The 16,298-nt window shown below is 37.2% G+C and overlaps 2 protein-coding genes across 2 annotated transcripts in view; one reads left to right on the plus strand and one right to left on the minus strand.

Moving 5' to 3' along the window:
* The window catches only part of LOC144661521 (uncharacterized), a 216,163-nt gene that overhangs the window by 72,329 nt on the left and 127,536 nt on the right, over positions 1 to 16,298 (plus strand). The gene's annotated exons all lie outside the window — the stretch shown is intronic.
* LOC144661526 (uncharacterized) overlaps positions 1 to 16,298 on the minus strand; it is a 165,800-nt gene that overhangs the window by 31,546 nt on the left and 117,956 nt on the right. The window contains exons 2-3 of the mRNA XM_078522327.1: positions 2,985 to 3,543; positions 2,017 to 2,318 (exon numbers count right to left, since the gene is read on the minus strand). Of these exons, the coding sequence (XP_078378453.1) occupies positions 2,017 to 2,318; positions 2,985 to 3,457 (775 nt within the window). The 5' untranslated portion in view covers positions 3,458 to 3,543. The remainder of the gene's footprint in view (positions 1 to 2,016; positions 2,319 to 2,984; positions 3,544 to 16,298) is intronic.

Genomic DNA, 16,298 nt, shown 5'->3' on the forward strand with positions numbered 1-16,298 from the left:
CACTATCTATTCTGTTGTAGAAGGTGAGTAGCGAAACAGCGTGCGGTTGTCAACAGAATGGTCGCCGCTTTTTCCCTTTTAAATTGACCGTAAAGAAGGACTTGGATTATTTACTATTCCAGGCGATGCTGGAGAAGATAAAGACTGTACCGAAATATGTAATGAAGATTATACACGGTAAGAAAAGCAATTAAATTCATTTACGCTTTTAAAAGCGGGCGAATCTATAATTTTATAACATTCAGAAATGCGTTTCACCGAGACATTTTGTGGAAATAAAGTTAAAAATGTCTTTGCAAACTAACACAGTTTCATCGTCCCATCGAGGAGCAGTAAAAGAAAGCCTAAACAGATTCGACCTGCAAGTTTTTTTATGCATTAATAAGACTTAAATAAAACAACAAAATTGAAAGCGAATTCAAGGTTGCGGGCGACTCGTTCAACTTTTCATAAATTTCTTATCGTTCACGTTTCCTACATTTAAAACAACTTGACTTCCAAAGGGCCTTTGTAAGTCAGTCTATCTTTAAATTGTCATTTTACAATGAAAATCCGGCTTCTAGTTCAATTTCGAGCAAAAGACGGTTTAAATAAATCGTGAATGAAATGCAAAGGCGCACACAGAAGCTAAACAGTGCAATGTGGTTTCTTCCTTGCGAACAACTCGCTTAACTTTTTTAATCTTTTACGTTTTCGAATTTTAAATAAACTTGACTTTCAAGGGCCCTTGTACGTCAGTACATCTTTCAATCGTCATTTTACAATAAAAAACTTGGCTTTTCCTTCAGTTTTTGGCATCTAACGGTTTCAATAAATCGTGAATGAAATGCAAACGCGCACACAGAAGCCAATGCAATGTGGTGCAGTTGTCAATTATCCGCGTGTTGTGTGACTTATTTACATCATTATTCAATAAAAACGAGAGCCTGTCTTGTTGTTAAGTTTTGAACGTCTAGCAGATTTATACTAAAACAATTAGATTATTCGCTCTCGATTTCTATGTGTGATAGTTGATTCGGGCTTCGCCCTCATCAACTATCACACGATAGAAATCTCGAGCTCATAATCTAATTGTTAAATAGAGTGAAAAAGCCATGATAAATCGCATTTAAAAGCTAGTCAAAGTACAGCAAAGGTGAGTATCCGTCCAATGCTCATGTATGGTAAAGTCAAACCTCTCGTTACGGACACCTCCATAATAGACGTAAAAACGGACACCAACTCTATTTTTAGGGGCAGATCACTTGGTCCTTGAAAAACAGAATTAATATAAGCCCTAAATGTATAAGCTCTGTCCCTTTAATTCCTGTTCGTATGTTAACCCTATTCAGACGGGGGGGGGGGGGTGGCTTTTGAGGCCCGCGCTGACTTTGAACTTTTATAACTTTTTTAAGATTTAACCAAACGCCGCCAACCTTTCTGAGTTTTCCTAAAATTTATCTGGCAACAATTTGGTAGGGTTGGATAATGTGTCAGGAACTTGACATCACCATGGCAACGGCATTTTTACAGGCATGTTTTCCCAAATTTGTAATTTTGCGTGTTTCTGTTAATAAAATCAACTTAAATGGGATTATTTGTACATTTTTACGGGTTTAAAGCACATTTTTATTCATTTTGAGGACTTTGCATTGATTTTGGGTGGTTTTCTGGCATTTTTGGAAAAAATTTAAATCCAAGATGGCGGATCCAAGATGGCAGCTGTTTTGACATCATGACGTAATTGTCACGTGATGTGACGTCACCAACAAACGTGACGTATACCATAAGAAAGAGTTTCGGACGTACAATACATCCTATAAGTTTCATGGTGATTGCTTAAATATTCTGGAAGTTACATGGGGGGGGGGGGGGTAACCCCCCGGTCTGAGAAGGTCCAAAAAAGCCCGGTCTGAATAGGGTTAAAGACGTTCGACTGTACATTTTAAGTTTGGAGCGAAAGATGACCCTCTTTCTTTGCTTTTTATAGGTAATGAAACTTGCCATTTTTAGTCTAGAAAATCAAGACCATCTTACCTGCTCTTAAGAGTTTGCAAGCGATGAACGACTGGGTTCCACCTTGTAAGATTTCCACAAAGTCATCAAACGCATCTGGATCTTTTCCGAGTAGTATAGTCAACAACTTATCATTCTTGTCATGAGCAGCTGTTTTTTGGTCTATTCGCATTTTATCTTCACCATCAAAAATACACTTTGTCATCAGTGCTTTAAGCACCTTATTTGTCTCTAGATCTTTTGTAATATCTGTCCACTGCTGAGAGAGTATGTCTTGGTGCGTCTTTGACATCCCTATTTCTTCCATTCTTCCTTGTAACAATCTAGAACAATAATGGAAATTACAATTACGTTAGCTATCCGGCCCGCATACTTAGTTAATCAAGGCGAGTCTACACGAGAAATTTTCATGCGACAACTTTTATTTGCTCGTGTAGATGAGCAAAATTGGTCCATTTTATGCGACAAATGTATTTGTTGACAAGCTGGCGTGTCAGCTTTTATGTGACAAACAAAAGTTGTCACATAGGAAAATTGCTCGTGTAGACGCGTACGATCCGTCACATAAAATGTGGCAAATATTGCGTCAGAATATGTGGTCTCCAATCTCCCAGACTCCCACTGAGCATTGTGCCTGCGTATCTCTGTGCGTATTTCTGCTGTTCAAGGTCATTACTAGCGCACTATACATTGGACCGCTGGCAAATAATTGTGTCATCTACACGAACAAATATACTTGTCACATAAAAATTGCCTGTGTATACCCGGCTTAATTATATACTGAAGTAGCGAGTATAAATAAAAGAAGTAATTGGAATATAGAAAAACTGCACTCAACGGTAGAGCAACAAACCCGTATCGCGGAAGTAATTGGTTAAAATCTCGTTGTATAAGCCTTGAATTTTTTCTGGTTGAAAATAAATTGCTTAAATTACTTGTTTATTGCGAAGATCGATTTATTCACATACTGTATGATATGCCCTCGTTACCTTATTTGGTTTAACTTCTTGTTCAGTTCTTCCATGTTTACTATGGTCATTGTAAACTCCTCTTTTACTCCAGCCTTCTCCTTTAACTGTTTTTTTACCATCAATTTTGATTCCTTATAGTTTTCCTTCACAGACAACAGACTCTCATCTGATCGATAGAGCAGTTTAATGCGGACAGTTGTATTTTGGCAGATAATTTCCTCGACTTCAGGGTCGACCACACCGTGCTCATGTCTTTCCAAAGCCTGTTTTATAGCATCCTCAAAAGTTGCAGGGTTTTTCTGGTAGTACTCTTTAAGCCTTACGACTCCCGCAAAAAATGATAACTGTATATCCATATTGACTGTAAATCCCTTATATGCTGACGCCGAAGAAATGCGCTCGGCAGGTGTCTTTTGTCTGGACTTTAGAGATTTACTTGAAGAGCTGCGTCCGGACGCAGGATCTGTATTTGTCATCTTTTCATCTGCCATTTAATTTTAGCTATGACAAGGCTTGCTTCATCTTCTTAAGATCTCTAAAAGGTCGTCATGAAAATGCTGAAGCAATATTTGTGGATCTGCAAAACTGTACATAAGACATAATGTAAGGATTAACCATCAGGTCGAGCGTCATCTTTCTTCAAAAAATGTATGATTGTGGTGGTCAGTGTACTTCGACCTACGACGAGATAATTAGTTTTTAGGTAGTATGTGACCCTAAATCTAGAAAGCCCTTGGTCCGGACACTTTCGGTTAATCGTGCATTTTTCTGATAGGAAACAAAGTTTTTATAAAACAGAACCTTTCCAAAGACGTGGAGGTAGGTGAAGTTTGTTTTCGCAACGTTTATTTGTTCATGGCGCCGCAAACCAACTGGTTTTCTTTATAATCTTGTATATCCGAACTGAGCGCGCTAAAGGAGAATTGATCTATAGAAAATATTCTTTCGACTTGTGCAAATAATTTGATTGACCGCTTGAGTTTCCGTCCAAAGTAAAGAATCAAAGTTTCTAAGTAGTTTTCTTGACTAGGTCCGTGGTCCGGAAACTGGCTACCAAATATAACTTGAAGAATCCTGAAGGTGGCAAGCTAAAAAATACTTAAAACAAAATGTCCAGAAAGCTGCGGCTCGCGTTATTACTCGCACAAAGAAATACGATCATATCAAGCCCGTCCTAAGGCGGCTTCACTGGCTCCCAATAAACCAGCGCATTAACTACAAGATACTGCTTTTAACCTACAAAGCGCTTAACGGCCAGGCCCCTGGTTATATTACTGAGATGCTAGAGCCCTATACACCACCCAGGAGTTTACGATCCTCGTCTAAAAACTTACTAAAAATACCATCTGTGAAGTTAGTAAGCTATGGCCAAAGGTGCTTTTCTTTTGTAGCACCTAGCCTATGGAACTCTCTCCCGAACTATATAAGAGAGAGCGGCTCGCTATCAGATTTTAAGACTTGTATAAAGACATACCTTTTTAACAAATTTTATAATTAGACTTTTAGTTAGTCAGTTAACCAGTAGTAGATAGTTCAGTTAGACAATTAGTTAGTCACTTAGTTAATTAGTTAAGTTAGTTAAGTTAGTTAATGAGTTAGTTTTTCATTCAAAGATTTTAATGATTCTTAGTTTTTATTTCCATTTTTACAGCTCAGCTATTTTATTTGTTAGGATTTCCTTCGATCATCGATGTAAATTTTTTAAGTAAGTTTTTCATTTTTTTTTTAATAATATTTTTACTGTAAAGCTTCATGAGCCATGGATATGGCGCTATATAAATCTTTTATTATTATTATATTATTAATAAAAAGGATTCTGACAAAAGTTATACTTTCCGTTTGAGTTCTAAGGCACAATAAAAGATAACACAAAGATAAAACTAAAACGAGGAGTTTTAATTCAAACTTAATTCAAGCTTCAAATCACGCTTATCTGGCAAATAAGCACTGCAGCTTATATTCACTGTATATAGTTGACGAGACGAAACAATTGTTGCGTAAATATTGCGTGCTGTCCGGACAAAGGGCCGTCAAACCGAAGCACCGTTTTCGATATTACAGGATAATCGAGTAGGCAAAGAAGCTGTTTTCTTTTCACATGTTAGCTGGATGACACGGATGACGAATCTCAGCTCACTGCTCTTCTTCTAAGCTGAGAAATACACGTTCACCTCTTTTTCGTCCGCACTAAGGGCCACATGCATACTGTACGCCACGCAAAGAGATACAACAAATATTTCAAATATCATACCATCCTTGTTAGTACCTTCAACTATACGCCTTCAAACGATGTACAAATTCGGCGCAAAAAAAGCAGTTACAATAGCTCCAAAGTAAGCAGGGCAACTAAAGGAAAAATGAAGTAAAAAAAAATATAATATTTAATTTTGGAATAAATAACTTCTTCTTCAAGATCTACAAGTATTAATGTGCTATATTTATAAACTCACCTACTACGTTAGGCAGCCTCTGTCAGTATCAGTCAAAACCAGTTGAATCCAGTTTTAAGAGGTCACTGGGGAATAAAGTTGACGGAGAAAACTGGCCTTAATCAAATTCTTGCAAGGCAGGAGAATAAACACACCTTTAACAGTGACTGTTATTTTAACGTATCAAAACACCTTGATACAAAATATTAAAACCGCTTAAAATATCAAGGGCAAACTATCAAGGGAACAGAGTCTGTGCAATAGCTCGCAAAAGCAGCATTTTTCTTCACTTAAGTGATCATTCATCTAGTGATCTTTCATTCAATGATCAGCAGTGTTTTTACACAGGGGGCGCAGGCTCACGCTTTGACAACTCGGTCAGAATGGAGGCGTCAAAGTTATAGCGGAGCTCCCAGCGGCCGAAGGGCCGCAGAGCAGAGCCCCATACCAATAGAAAATTAGCAGACCCATGCTTTTGGTTTTTCGTGGTCATCGTGGCTAGCGGCATGGCTCGCGGGCGCGTGCGCAAAGAGACGACGTCGCCCCAACGTTAACATGGCGGCCAAACCAATATCACATGACCAAATCACAGGCTCATATACAGAGCTCATCGAGGATGAATATTTTTTTTGAAGTTGACCGCTGATCAAGTTACGTTTCCACCATTGAATCGCGGGTGCAAGTACTTTTCTGTGGTAATTTGCTCTAGATTTACATGAAGAGGAAAGTGAAATTGAGGAAGTGCGCTGTAGTCTGTCTGCCAGATAAGGTACAATCATGTATTTCTATAACACAATATAAAAATCATCCTGCTTCCCAAACATTTAATTCCCAGTGCCCACACTGCACACGGCGAAGAACAGTAATCATGATAATAAGATACACATTTCATCAATCTCCACATGTTGCAATACAATTATAAACTGACAAAATATGTGTTGTTTATATGCAAATTTTAACTTCGCCAAAACCAAACTCAGTCATCAAATGATAAAACATTGAACACAGCTATTTTGTTTTATGGGTGAGTCTCACAGATCAGTTATTTGTTGTAAAGCCTTCCGGTTTCAGTCGAATTAATTATGTCATATAATTTTTTTGCTCATGCTTGCATGGTTTTATATAAAAGCAATTCATAGTAATATTTTTACCAAGCAATCTATACCTGAGTTTAGGACTAACAAACAGTATGTATGTGTCTCCAGAATTTTTACTTAGTTTACATGTATTTAAGCAAAGTGAAACCCCTAAATAGTAATAGTAATAGTATATCTTTATTGCGCCTTACTCTCCAAAGGGAGGTATTAGTCTGTTTACAACAAAGGTTTTAACATTTACTAATACATTTAAGAAATAACAAAAATTTGATTCTTATACAATTCATAATGTCAATATATGTAAAAATTAAATAAATTATAATGTTCATTGTGCTTGTAAGTTAAGAAGCTCTTTCCTTTTTTGAAACATTGAATTTATATATTTACCTATTACTTTTGATGTATGTTCATTGTCAGCTCTAAGTAGGTACTTAATCCTCTCGTTTTCACTTAAATATATGTACCTTACATCAACCTCAGAAGTGTGAGAACATAATTCATGTCTTTTGGTTGTAAATCCCTGGCAACACATCAAAAAATGCTTTTCGTCTTCTACGCAATTTTGTTTACATACCAAGCATGTTCTTTGCTCTACTGGGATTGATGCTCCTTTATTTTCATATTTTCCAGTCTGTATTCGTAATGTATGACATCCTAATCTAAGCTTTGTCAGGCTTATTCTGTGCGCTGGGTTTTTAACTGTTGTTAGGTAATTCTCAAATTCATAGCTCTTTTTAACTTCCTTGTGTGTAATTTTTTCTCTTGAAGTTGACGATGAACTATTCTGGGTGCCCAGCCAGTTTTGTGAATACTCATTTCTGAGGGTTTTCCTCATGGTTAATCGACCGTTCTTGATGTGTTGCCGGGGTATCGGTTCTGTTTCTTGATGCATTTCTTCGTTAGTTGCAACATCAAAAAATGTTGTAGATGTTGTTGCATATTGAAATGCCTCACTTAACAAAACGTTATTACAACAATACTTCAGTCTTTGCCAATAGCTGAAGATTGAGGTTTTTATGTCAATGATTAAAGGATAACGCCCAAGTTCTGCCCTGCATGCAATGTTTTCTGTATACCATGGGACGTTTAACGTTTGTTTAAAGAACTTGATGTGGACTTGTTCAATTGTGCTTTTATCGAAGTGCGTTTTATATGACAGTAGTTCTGGTCCCCAAATTTCGCACGGGCTTAACAAGGGCATTGAAAAGTTTGTTCTTAATCGCAATAGCTGCTGAATCCGTGTTAGAAAAGGATCGTTTAATTATCGAGAGGACCTTAGTGGCTTTTTTGCTAAGAATTTCCCTTGCATAAGTGTAACGACCGGATGAGGTCATTTCTATACCTAAATATGTTTGTTTGTCGACAATTTGCAAAGATTCATTGTCGTATTTAAAATTTATATTATTTTTGTTTTGTCCGTTACCGCTGAATATGCCTATGTTCGACTTTTTGGTATTAACTTTGAGCTTCCATTGCTGAGCGTGTTTATGAATTACATTAAGCGATTGTTGCAACCCTTCGGGAGAAGGACTGATTATTAACAAATCATCTGCATACATTAAGCAGTTTATAGTTCGACTTCCTAACATCACACCTGGAGATTTGCTCTGTTTAAGATATTGCGGTAGATCATTCATAAATAAAGAAAATAAAACTGGACTTAGACCATCACCTTGCCTTATCCCTTTGTTACATGAAAATAGTTCAGTAAGTGCGTTTTGGTTAATTTTAACACAACTCCTAATAGACTCCGTATGTTTGTAATTTATGTATCATTCCAGATTGCCATACACTATCGAAAGCTTTTTCGTAGTCAATAAAACCAACGTAAAGCTTCTTGTGTTGTTTGGTGTATTTATGGAGTAATTGCTGGAAAATAAATAAACTATCAGTAGTTCTGGAGTTTGGTCTAAATCCAAACTGTTCAGGATTTAGAACATCATGTTGTTCGATGAATTTATTCAATCTGTTTTGCAAAATTGATGTGAACAGTTTTCCTAAGCAGCTAGTTAAAGTGATTCTTCTGTAATTTGCTGGAGATTTCTTATCACCTTTTTGTTTGTATATTGGTTTTATGACACCTAAAGGGCAGAGGGACTCATATTAAGGGAAAAGGTGTTATCGTCTTGGGGGACCCTATTTGGCAGAATGACAAAATGAAAATATTTTTTTTGCTTGCGGCTAGCTTTTACTCCAGCTTGCTAGCGGAAAGCTGTTATTTTTGGTATCGGGCAATAATAATACTGTCATCGTCCCGCAATTCCATTGAATATTGCCCCCATTAGAGGAAGGGGGGTCAAGCTACATGCAAAACTTTCCAGTTGTAACATACTAGTTATGGTGGGGGTAAGGATATTTTCTAGAGCAACCCTTTCTTTGTTCTGGTTTATCTTTGAGAGTTATGCTAGTTTATCTTTGGGAGGTTATGCAGACTGCTAATGATAATCCTTATTTGGTTGATCATTTTTTAACACTTATTCGTGGTAAAAGAAAATATGCATTTTATTTAAAGGAAATAACATGAATAAAAAAATCAGTCCAAAAAAGTATAAAGGGCAAAATAACCGGGATGCTCCGGGATTTGTATGAAACTTTGTAGCAAAAATTCATATCTAAAGAAAATATAAAAACAGCTAGTAAAGCTCACATTTTACATCATCTGTTGACTATGTGTTGTTTCTTGACTGTTCTAGAGCAAATAAACCCTATTAAACCGATATTTCTAATTTTAGTTTACTCTTACCTAAATTTATGCAAGGGTGAACACTTCCGACGCTCGATAAACACCAAATCTCGACAAAAAATGGGTATAGTTCGAAGACCATACTTTCGCCATGGTAAATTTTTGATCCGGCTGTCTCTGTCCTTGATTTAAGAATACGGAAAAATAACCAAGGTTTGTGCACTTTTTGCTTTCTCTAACACCTTGCCTCCGATAGAGTGGACGCATTTTCAATTAGCCATGCTTTTCACGTGCAGCCTCACGCTATGATTGGGCAATAGTTGTTAGGGCGTCGACACTTCTTTCCCGTAGGGGAGGGAGGCAAACGAGACCTTCGAGGGTGCTCTGCTTACACATGTACACTGGACTGAGTACCCACAGGTTGATTTTGCGTCACGTACAAATTCAGACCCACAGATGTACCGTAAGGTAATTTTGCAAACCCTACATATTAATATTCGCCATTGGGACGGCATACGCATTCAAACCACGGGCACACGACAAAGCAAAAATGCTGTCAAAACTTAGCCGCAAAAGGTTTTGCGAAGAGTCTACGGAAATAACGTCTAATGCTTGTACCGTGCACGTTGTTGTTCAGCTAGGAACAGACACTGACTGTATCAAGATTCAAAACGCAAGTTTCATTCTCCACAATATATGCGAAAACTTAAAAAATTAATAATAATTATGAAAACAATATATATTTATAATAAAAACCTTCCCAAAATCCTTTACAACTGAAAAATCGTCAATGCCAAATAACTTGGTCAGTTTGAAGACAGTAGGAGTAGTACGTCGTTTAGAAATATCCCTTACCATAAAGTACTTAGGCCCGGGTCGCACTAGAGCGAATTTTGTTTGTTTAAGTCATAAATATGTCAACACGTAGCGTAAAATAAGTGCGACCCCCAATTTTAAAATCTGGCCAAATTTTTGCGGATCGCCAAATATACGCCAATCTTCAAAGAAGCCGAAGTCCTGCCTCGGAGGCTTCCAAATTTTGGCAAAACGAACAATTTTGGTTTTTTTTAACCATTAAACTGTCATATTACGCAAAACATGTTTGAATAAAATTACGGCTGGTTCGTTCGTCGCTACTAATTTGGCAAGCGCAATAGCGGAGCAAAATAACATTTTACCCGGTCCATCACCCAGTCCATCTGGCTCTTTCCACAGTTATTTAACGTTAAATGAGGAATGTGAAATGTATTTCAAACCATGACTCTACCGGATGAGGTAGAGTCCATGACCAAGGGCTGTTTCGTAATTATATAAACGACCTCTATTCGAGCGAATTCTACGTCTTCTAAAAGCAGAAGCTACCCGTAGAAAAGCCTGCTGATAGTGCACTAACAATACTAAAAATGCTATGTTGTTTTGTTGAGAAAGAAACATAAGATTCAACAGAAACCCGAAAGCCGTGAAAATAATCATACGTTGTGTTGTGTGACGACCGCTAATTAGATGGGTTTGTGATTGACGTATGTGACAATCAACAAAGTTTTGGTTAAAACATTTAGGTTTGATGCGACCTCCGCCAAAATTTGGAACTTGCAAAATTTTGGCCATTTTGTCCTCACCAAAAATTGGAAAAGATTTGATTTCGCTCTAGTGCGACCCGGGCCTTATTCTTGGTTTTCATGTTACGTCATAAAATTCTGAAATCAAAATTCACTAGGCCTGCTAAATTTTCGTTGTCATTAGGCGAAAGATAAACTAAAAATATATATTTTTGCAAATGTTCAGATCGATAATGTCATTCGTTTTTAAAACAGAGCATTTTGAATATTTGAGTTCCGTCGTTTGTGACATCAAGCCGAGTACCGTGACAAGGCTGTTTTGTTTGAAAAAAGGCCTTTCCTTTCCATTTTGTGCAGAATGAACATTTCAGATATAATAAGTGGTATTTATGTGAAAGTGTACTAGCTCTTAAGCCAAGGATGGCCGCTGTTGTAAACAGAATTGAGTTCCAGATGGTTTCTCTGACATCACGGCGGCCATTACTGTGTCCCTCAGCAGGACACAGCGATGGCGGCTCCATACTAAGCTTTATAAATTTGCGTGGAAAGGTTCGGAAAATAACTCGCGAACGGTACACCGCACAGACCTGAAACTTGGAGAAATTGTTTATCTATTTATCATCTATAATTAGTCACGTAACTCTGCCCAGAAGTTCGTTTTTGCTCACTGTGACGAAAATAGTTTGTTACTGAAAAAGCAGTCATTGCAGTTTGAAGCACATTGGTTTGAGGCATTTTGGACTGCCGAGGTACCGAACAAAATATAAATTTTAAGGGGGCTCTGTACAATTTTCAAAAAATGGGAGCCTGGGTGCAAGTACGTATCTGGCGTTGCATTATGTGAGGTAACAAGAAAGTACATGTTGGTAGATACTTATATGTTAAGTACTTTTCAATCAATCTCATTGTTATGACGTCATCGGGCACGTGACCAGAACGGATCACATTTTTAAATTCGCTTGGAAACTTTACTAGAACCTTTCTCTTAGGATATTTTTGAACGAAGTTGTAGTTTTTAAAAAAATGTTTTTAAAAATGGCCATTATTACTCTTTCCTTAAAAAGTACGGCAGTAAAAAATACAATTGAAAATTTTGTTGGCTTCCTACTCAACGACCATTTGCATTTGGAATAAAAGAAAATTTTGCCAAAGGCTTGAGAGTATGCTCTTTATGATAGCGTAGGCAGTTTATTTTTTATTTTAATTGTTTTAATTTTAATTGCGAGGTTGTATGTAAATAGTTTTTTCAGACGAAAGGAGTGGGTCTTGGGAAAAGTTAAATAGCTGCCTCTTCCCCTCCCCCCTGCTGGGGTCATCCCAGCATATTCCCCGTGGACCCTATTGTGGGCTCATGTTATTTTCAAAATGGCGACTCTGCGGTCGACCTTGCGAGTTATAAAGGACATCTTTTTTGTCGATGTTTTTCTTCTTGACGCGATCAAAACGAGTCCCCAAACGTAGGGTACGCCTCCTTCATTTGTATTCCCGATAAAGAAAAATATGGAATGAGTAGAAACGTGCGAAAACGTGGGTAACAGAAACTTTAATACAGGCAGGTGAGCGTTTCTCATTGAACAATGATTTTTTAGACTGGTAAAAGCTGATGTCTTCGACGTTTCTTATGATTATCAATTTAGCTTACTGGAATTAAAGCCGGGCTAGGCGTAATTTAAAAGAGTAGATAGTGAGATTCGAACGATTCGATAGTATTAAATGGCAGTCATTTCGTCGAGGCATGCAATTGTTTTTTTTTTATGCTCGTCATCTGAATTTTAAAAGCTACTGTTTTTCAAATTTATAAGAATTGCATCCTTTCATTATTTATACGTGCGTTTCTCAAAATATTGAACAAGTGGCCATTTTAGGCTGCAAAATAAAATTAAGTCAGGAAAATTTGATGTGTTCCCTTTGAAATTGGAATAAACATTTCAGCTCAGTGTGATCTCTATTTTTTTAAGTTACATGTAGACTACAGACTTCTTGCAGTCAACCTGGTAGCTAATCTAGACTTCAATTAAACAGTGCTACTCACGTTTTGGAATGCCTCTTAGGGCAAGTTTAATATCTGAGACCATTTCTTATCTTAATATTTGTTCTTCCCATGATGTTTTATGTAATATTTAAAAACGAGTGCGAGTGCTTTATCGGGGTTTCCAAACACGAGAAAACAGATGAAAGCACAAGGCCGTAGGCCGAGTGCTTTTATTGTTTTCGAGTGTTTGGTAACCCCGATGAAACACGAAGCACGAGTTTTTGAAATAGCTTCTCAATCGGCACCTAATTGCAAATAACAGATATTATTCACGAAAACTTAATTTTTGTTTTCTTTTGTGTAATTAAGCGTACAGTTTGAAATCGGGGCCTTATTGCAAACAAAGGATATTATTCACGTTAACATTTAATTGGTACTATCTTTTGTTTAATTAGCGCATACTTGGTGATGATTATGTAAGATCCGTGTTTTCACAACTAAGCTTGTTAACTTCAAGCCGCCACAATTTGCATGCAGTGGCGTCCTACTAGTTTTGAAACGTGGACGGGTTAGCTGAGGATGAATCTCGCTTGTTTTGGCCGCCCAAAAGTGTGCAAGAAGATTTCTTACTTGCACAGTCCAACCGTAGAAGTACACAGTACAAAGACAAGTGAGCCGTTGAGGAGTTTGAGAACTTGCCAAACAGCGCGCGAGCAAAAATTCCTTTTTCTTGGCCCGGGAAGTGTGTTCAAGGATTGTTATGTTTATCGCGTGCAAAGTCTTAAAGAGAAGTTGGAGGACCTGGATAGTCTGTCTTTAAAGAATTGGCTCACAAAATTCGTCCAAAACTCGGTTACGAATAAGAACGGTGGTCGCTACGAGATATTCAGGAACGTTTTTGAATTGCGCGGTAAACGTAAATTTTAGAGTTATTCCAAACAGAAGCTTGTCCATTCAGTCGGTGTTTGTGTCATGAATATTTAAATTAGGATAACCCCGCATCACAAGGGTTTGACGTTTTATCAAACTCTAGAGTTTGATATTTCATCAAACTATCGTGAAAGGCCTCTGTCCAGTGTTTCATCGGGGTTTCAAACTACACGCACCTGACCAAATTGGTGTATCCCGATTGGCTTGTGAATTCATGAATTATTGATAAGTTTGAGAATGTATATATATTACCTTTCCTTTGTATTTTGTGGTCTACAGGTAATTTTTGGGACTAAAAAAATGCCTAATGTTTTGACAGAACATTTTGGATTACTGTTCAGTGAGTGAAACTATGGATTGTAACAAGTTCACTACAGGTAGTTGTAAATCTCTTAGTTTTACACATATTAATGCGACAGTCATTTCCAGCAATTTCCTTTCAGTTCTCTCTACACACATTCATTACCTGAGACATTTAAGATCTGCTTTTTGACCAGACATTTGTCTTCTTTATAAAAATCTGTTTGACATGTTTAAGGCCTGTATTTTCAGTTGTTGGATGACCTTCAGTAGCATTTTAAAGTAGCAATATAAAAATTTGTCAGGCCTTAAACTTAAGCAAGCCAGAAAACTCGTAACCCAATATAAAGCTAACTGCAAACAACATGATGTATCCTTTGGAAACCAAAGTGCGTTTAAGGCTAACCAGAGTACTATGTAGGCTAACCGGAATCCTATTTAGGCTAACTGAAATGGCTTGCATGGCGTGCATGGCTTGCATGTTTCATGACACATAAGTGCCATACAAGTCAGAAATACGTAACTTAAATAAAATTAATATCATAACCTCAAGCCACCTTAGCTAACTATACTCAGGCTAACTGGAGTAATGCTTAGGCTAACCAGGGAGCTTTTTAGACTAACCAATATCCTACTTATTTATAGTAGAATGGCTCTTTTTTAATACATGACATTTTTCTGCAATACTTAATGAAAAAAGGTGCGCAAAGAAAATTGAAAGACTGGGCAAAGTGAAACCATTACATATAAGCTTAACCAAAGTCCCATGTTTCTTTCGAAACAAGCACAACAAAAAATTAAAATCCATAAATGTCATTTGGCTATCTAGCAAGTGGAAAAATATTGGACCTACTAGCCCAACATAAAAGCAGCCGGGTGTCTGGAAAACCCGAATAGCGAATATCGAATAGTCGCGAATAGCGAATATTGCAAATAGTCGCGAATAGTGACGAATAGTCCTGAATAGTGACGAATAGTCGTCGAATAGTCGCGAATAGTGATGAATTATAGAAGTAGTTCCCCGTACCTCGCAACAACGTGAGATTTTCCCGATAAAATGGATACTTGGTAGGAGAGAAGTTATAAATGATAAACGGAATTTCTTATCTTTTATACCGTTGAAAAAGCGTATTCATTCGCTTATTATTGTGTTTTCTGTTTTATCGCCGGTGATCGACAGCCCCAGGCAGAGTCCAGAAAAGAAAAGGGAATAAAGTTAATGCAAGCAAGCGTTGCGTGACGAGTCTAAACAACGGTTGCGAAAGAGACTGGCTTTGTCGTTGTTGTTTTTTTATAACACAATTTCTATTGTCTTTTCACATCGATAAACTAATAATAATTACATCTCATGTATTTTTATTGTTTTGTTGATAGTGCCTTGGATCGCGATTCATGAGAATGAAGTGTGAGTAAATACAGTTTATGGTCGGTCGGTATTGAGATATAGGCTTAATTGATCAATAAAAGTATTCATAATATAGTTACATCTTGACTTGCACTCTCTTTTAAAGTGAGCGGACAAGCATATGATGTATTATTAGCTTGAACTTCTAGATGGCTCTGTGCATCTGGCGGTAAATTTTGTAGAAACCCTGCAGGCATATTCACGGTATTCTTGGTTTTCATGTTACGTCATAAAATTCTGAAATTAAAATTCACTAGGCCTGCTAAATTTTCGTTGTCATTAGGCGAAAGATAAACTAAAAATATATATTTTTGCAAATTTCCAGATCGATAGTGTCATTCGTTTTTAAAAAAGAGCATTTTGAATATTTGAGTATTCCGTCGTATGTGACATCAAGCTGAGTGCCGTGACAAAGCTGTTTTGTTTGAAAAAAGGCCTTTCCATTCCATTTTGAGCAAATTGAACATTTCAGATAAAATAAGTGGTGTTTATGTGAAAGTGTACTAGCTCTTAAGCCAAGGATAGCCGCTGTTGTAAACAGAACTGAGTTCCAGATGGTTTCTCTGACATCACGGCGGCCATATTTGTGTCCCTCGGAAGGACACAGTTATGAAATCTCCATACTAAGCTTTATAAATTTGCGTGGAAAGGTTCGGAAAATAACTCGCGAACGGTACACCGCACAGACCCGAAACGTGAAGAAATTGTTTATCTACTTATCATCTATAATATTTGAAATTGATAGCTTCTGTAGTTAAATGGTTTCGAATTTATTTTTTGATTGCGTGACAGTGAAAACCAGCAATTCGTCACTATTCGCGACTATTCGTCACTATTCGTCACTATTCGCGACTATTCGCACTATTCGTACTATTCGCTATTCGCAACTATTCGCTATTTGGGTTTTCCAGACACCCAAAGCAGCCAGGTTTTTTCACACACTGGAAAAGGCTATTT

The sequence above is a fragment of the Oculina patagonica genome, chromosome 7, assembly GCF_052425735.1.
Source record: "Oculina patagonica isolate OP01 chromosome 7, crgOcupat, whole genome shotgun sequence".
In the NCBI taxonomy this organism is placed as follows: Eukaryota; Metazoa; Cnidaria; class Anthozoa; order Scleractinia; family Oculinidae; genus Oculina; species Oculina patagonica.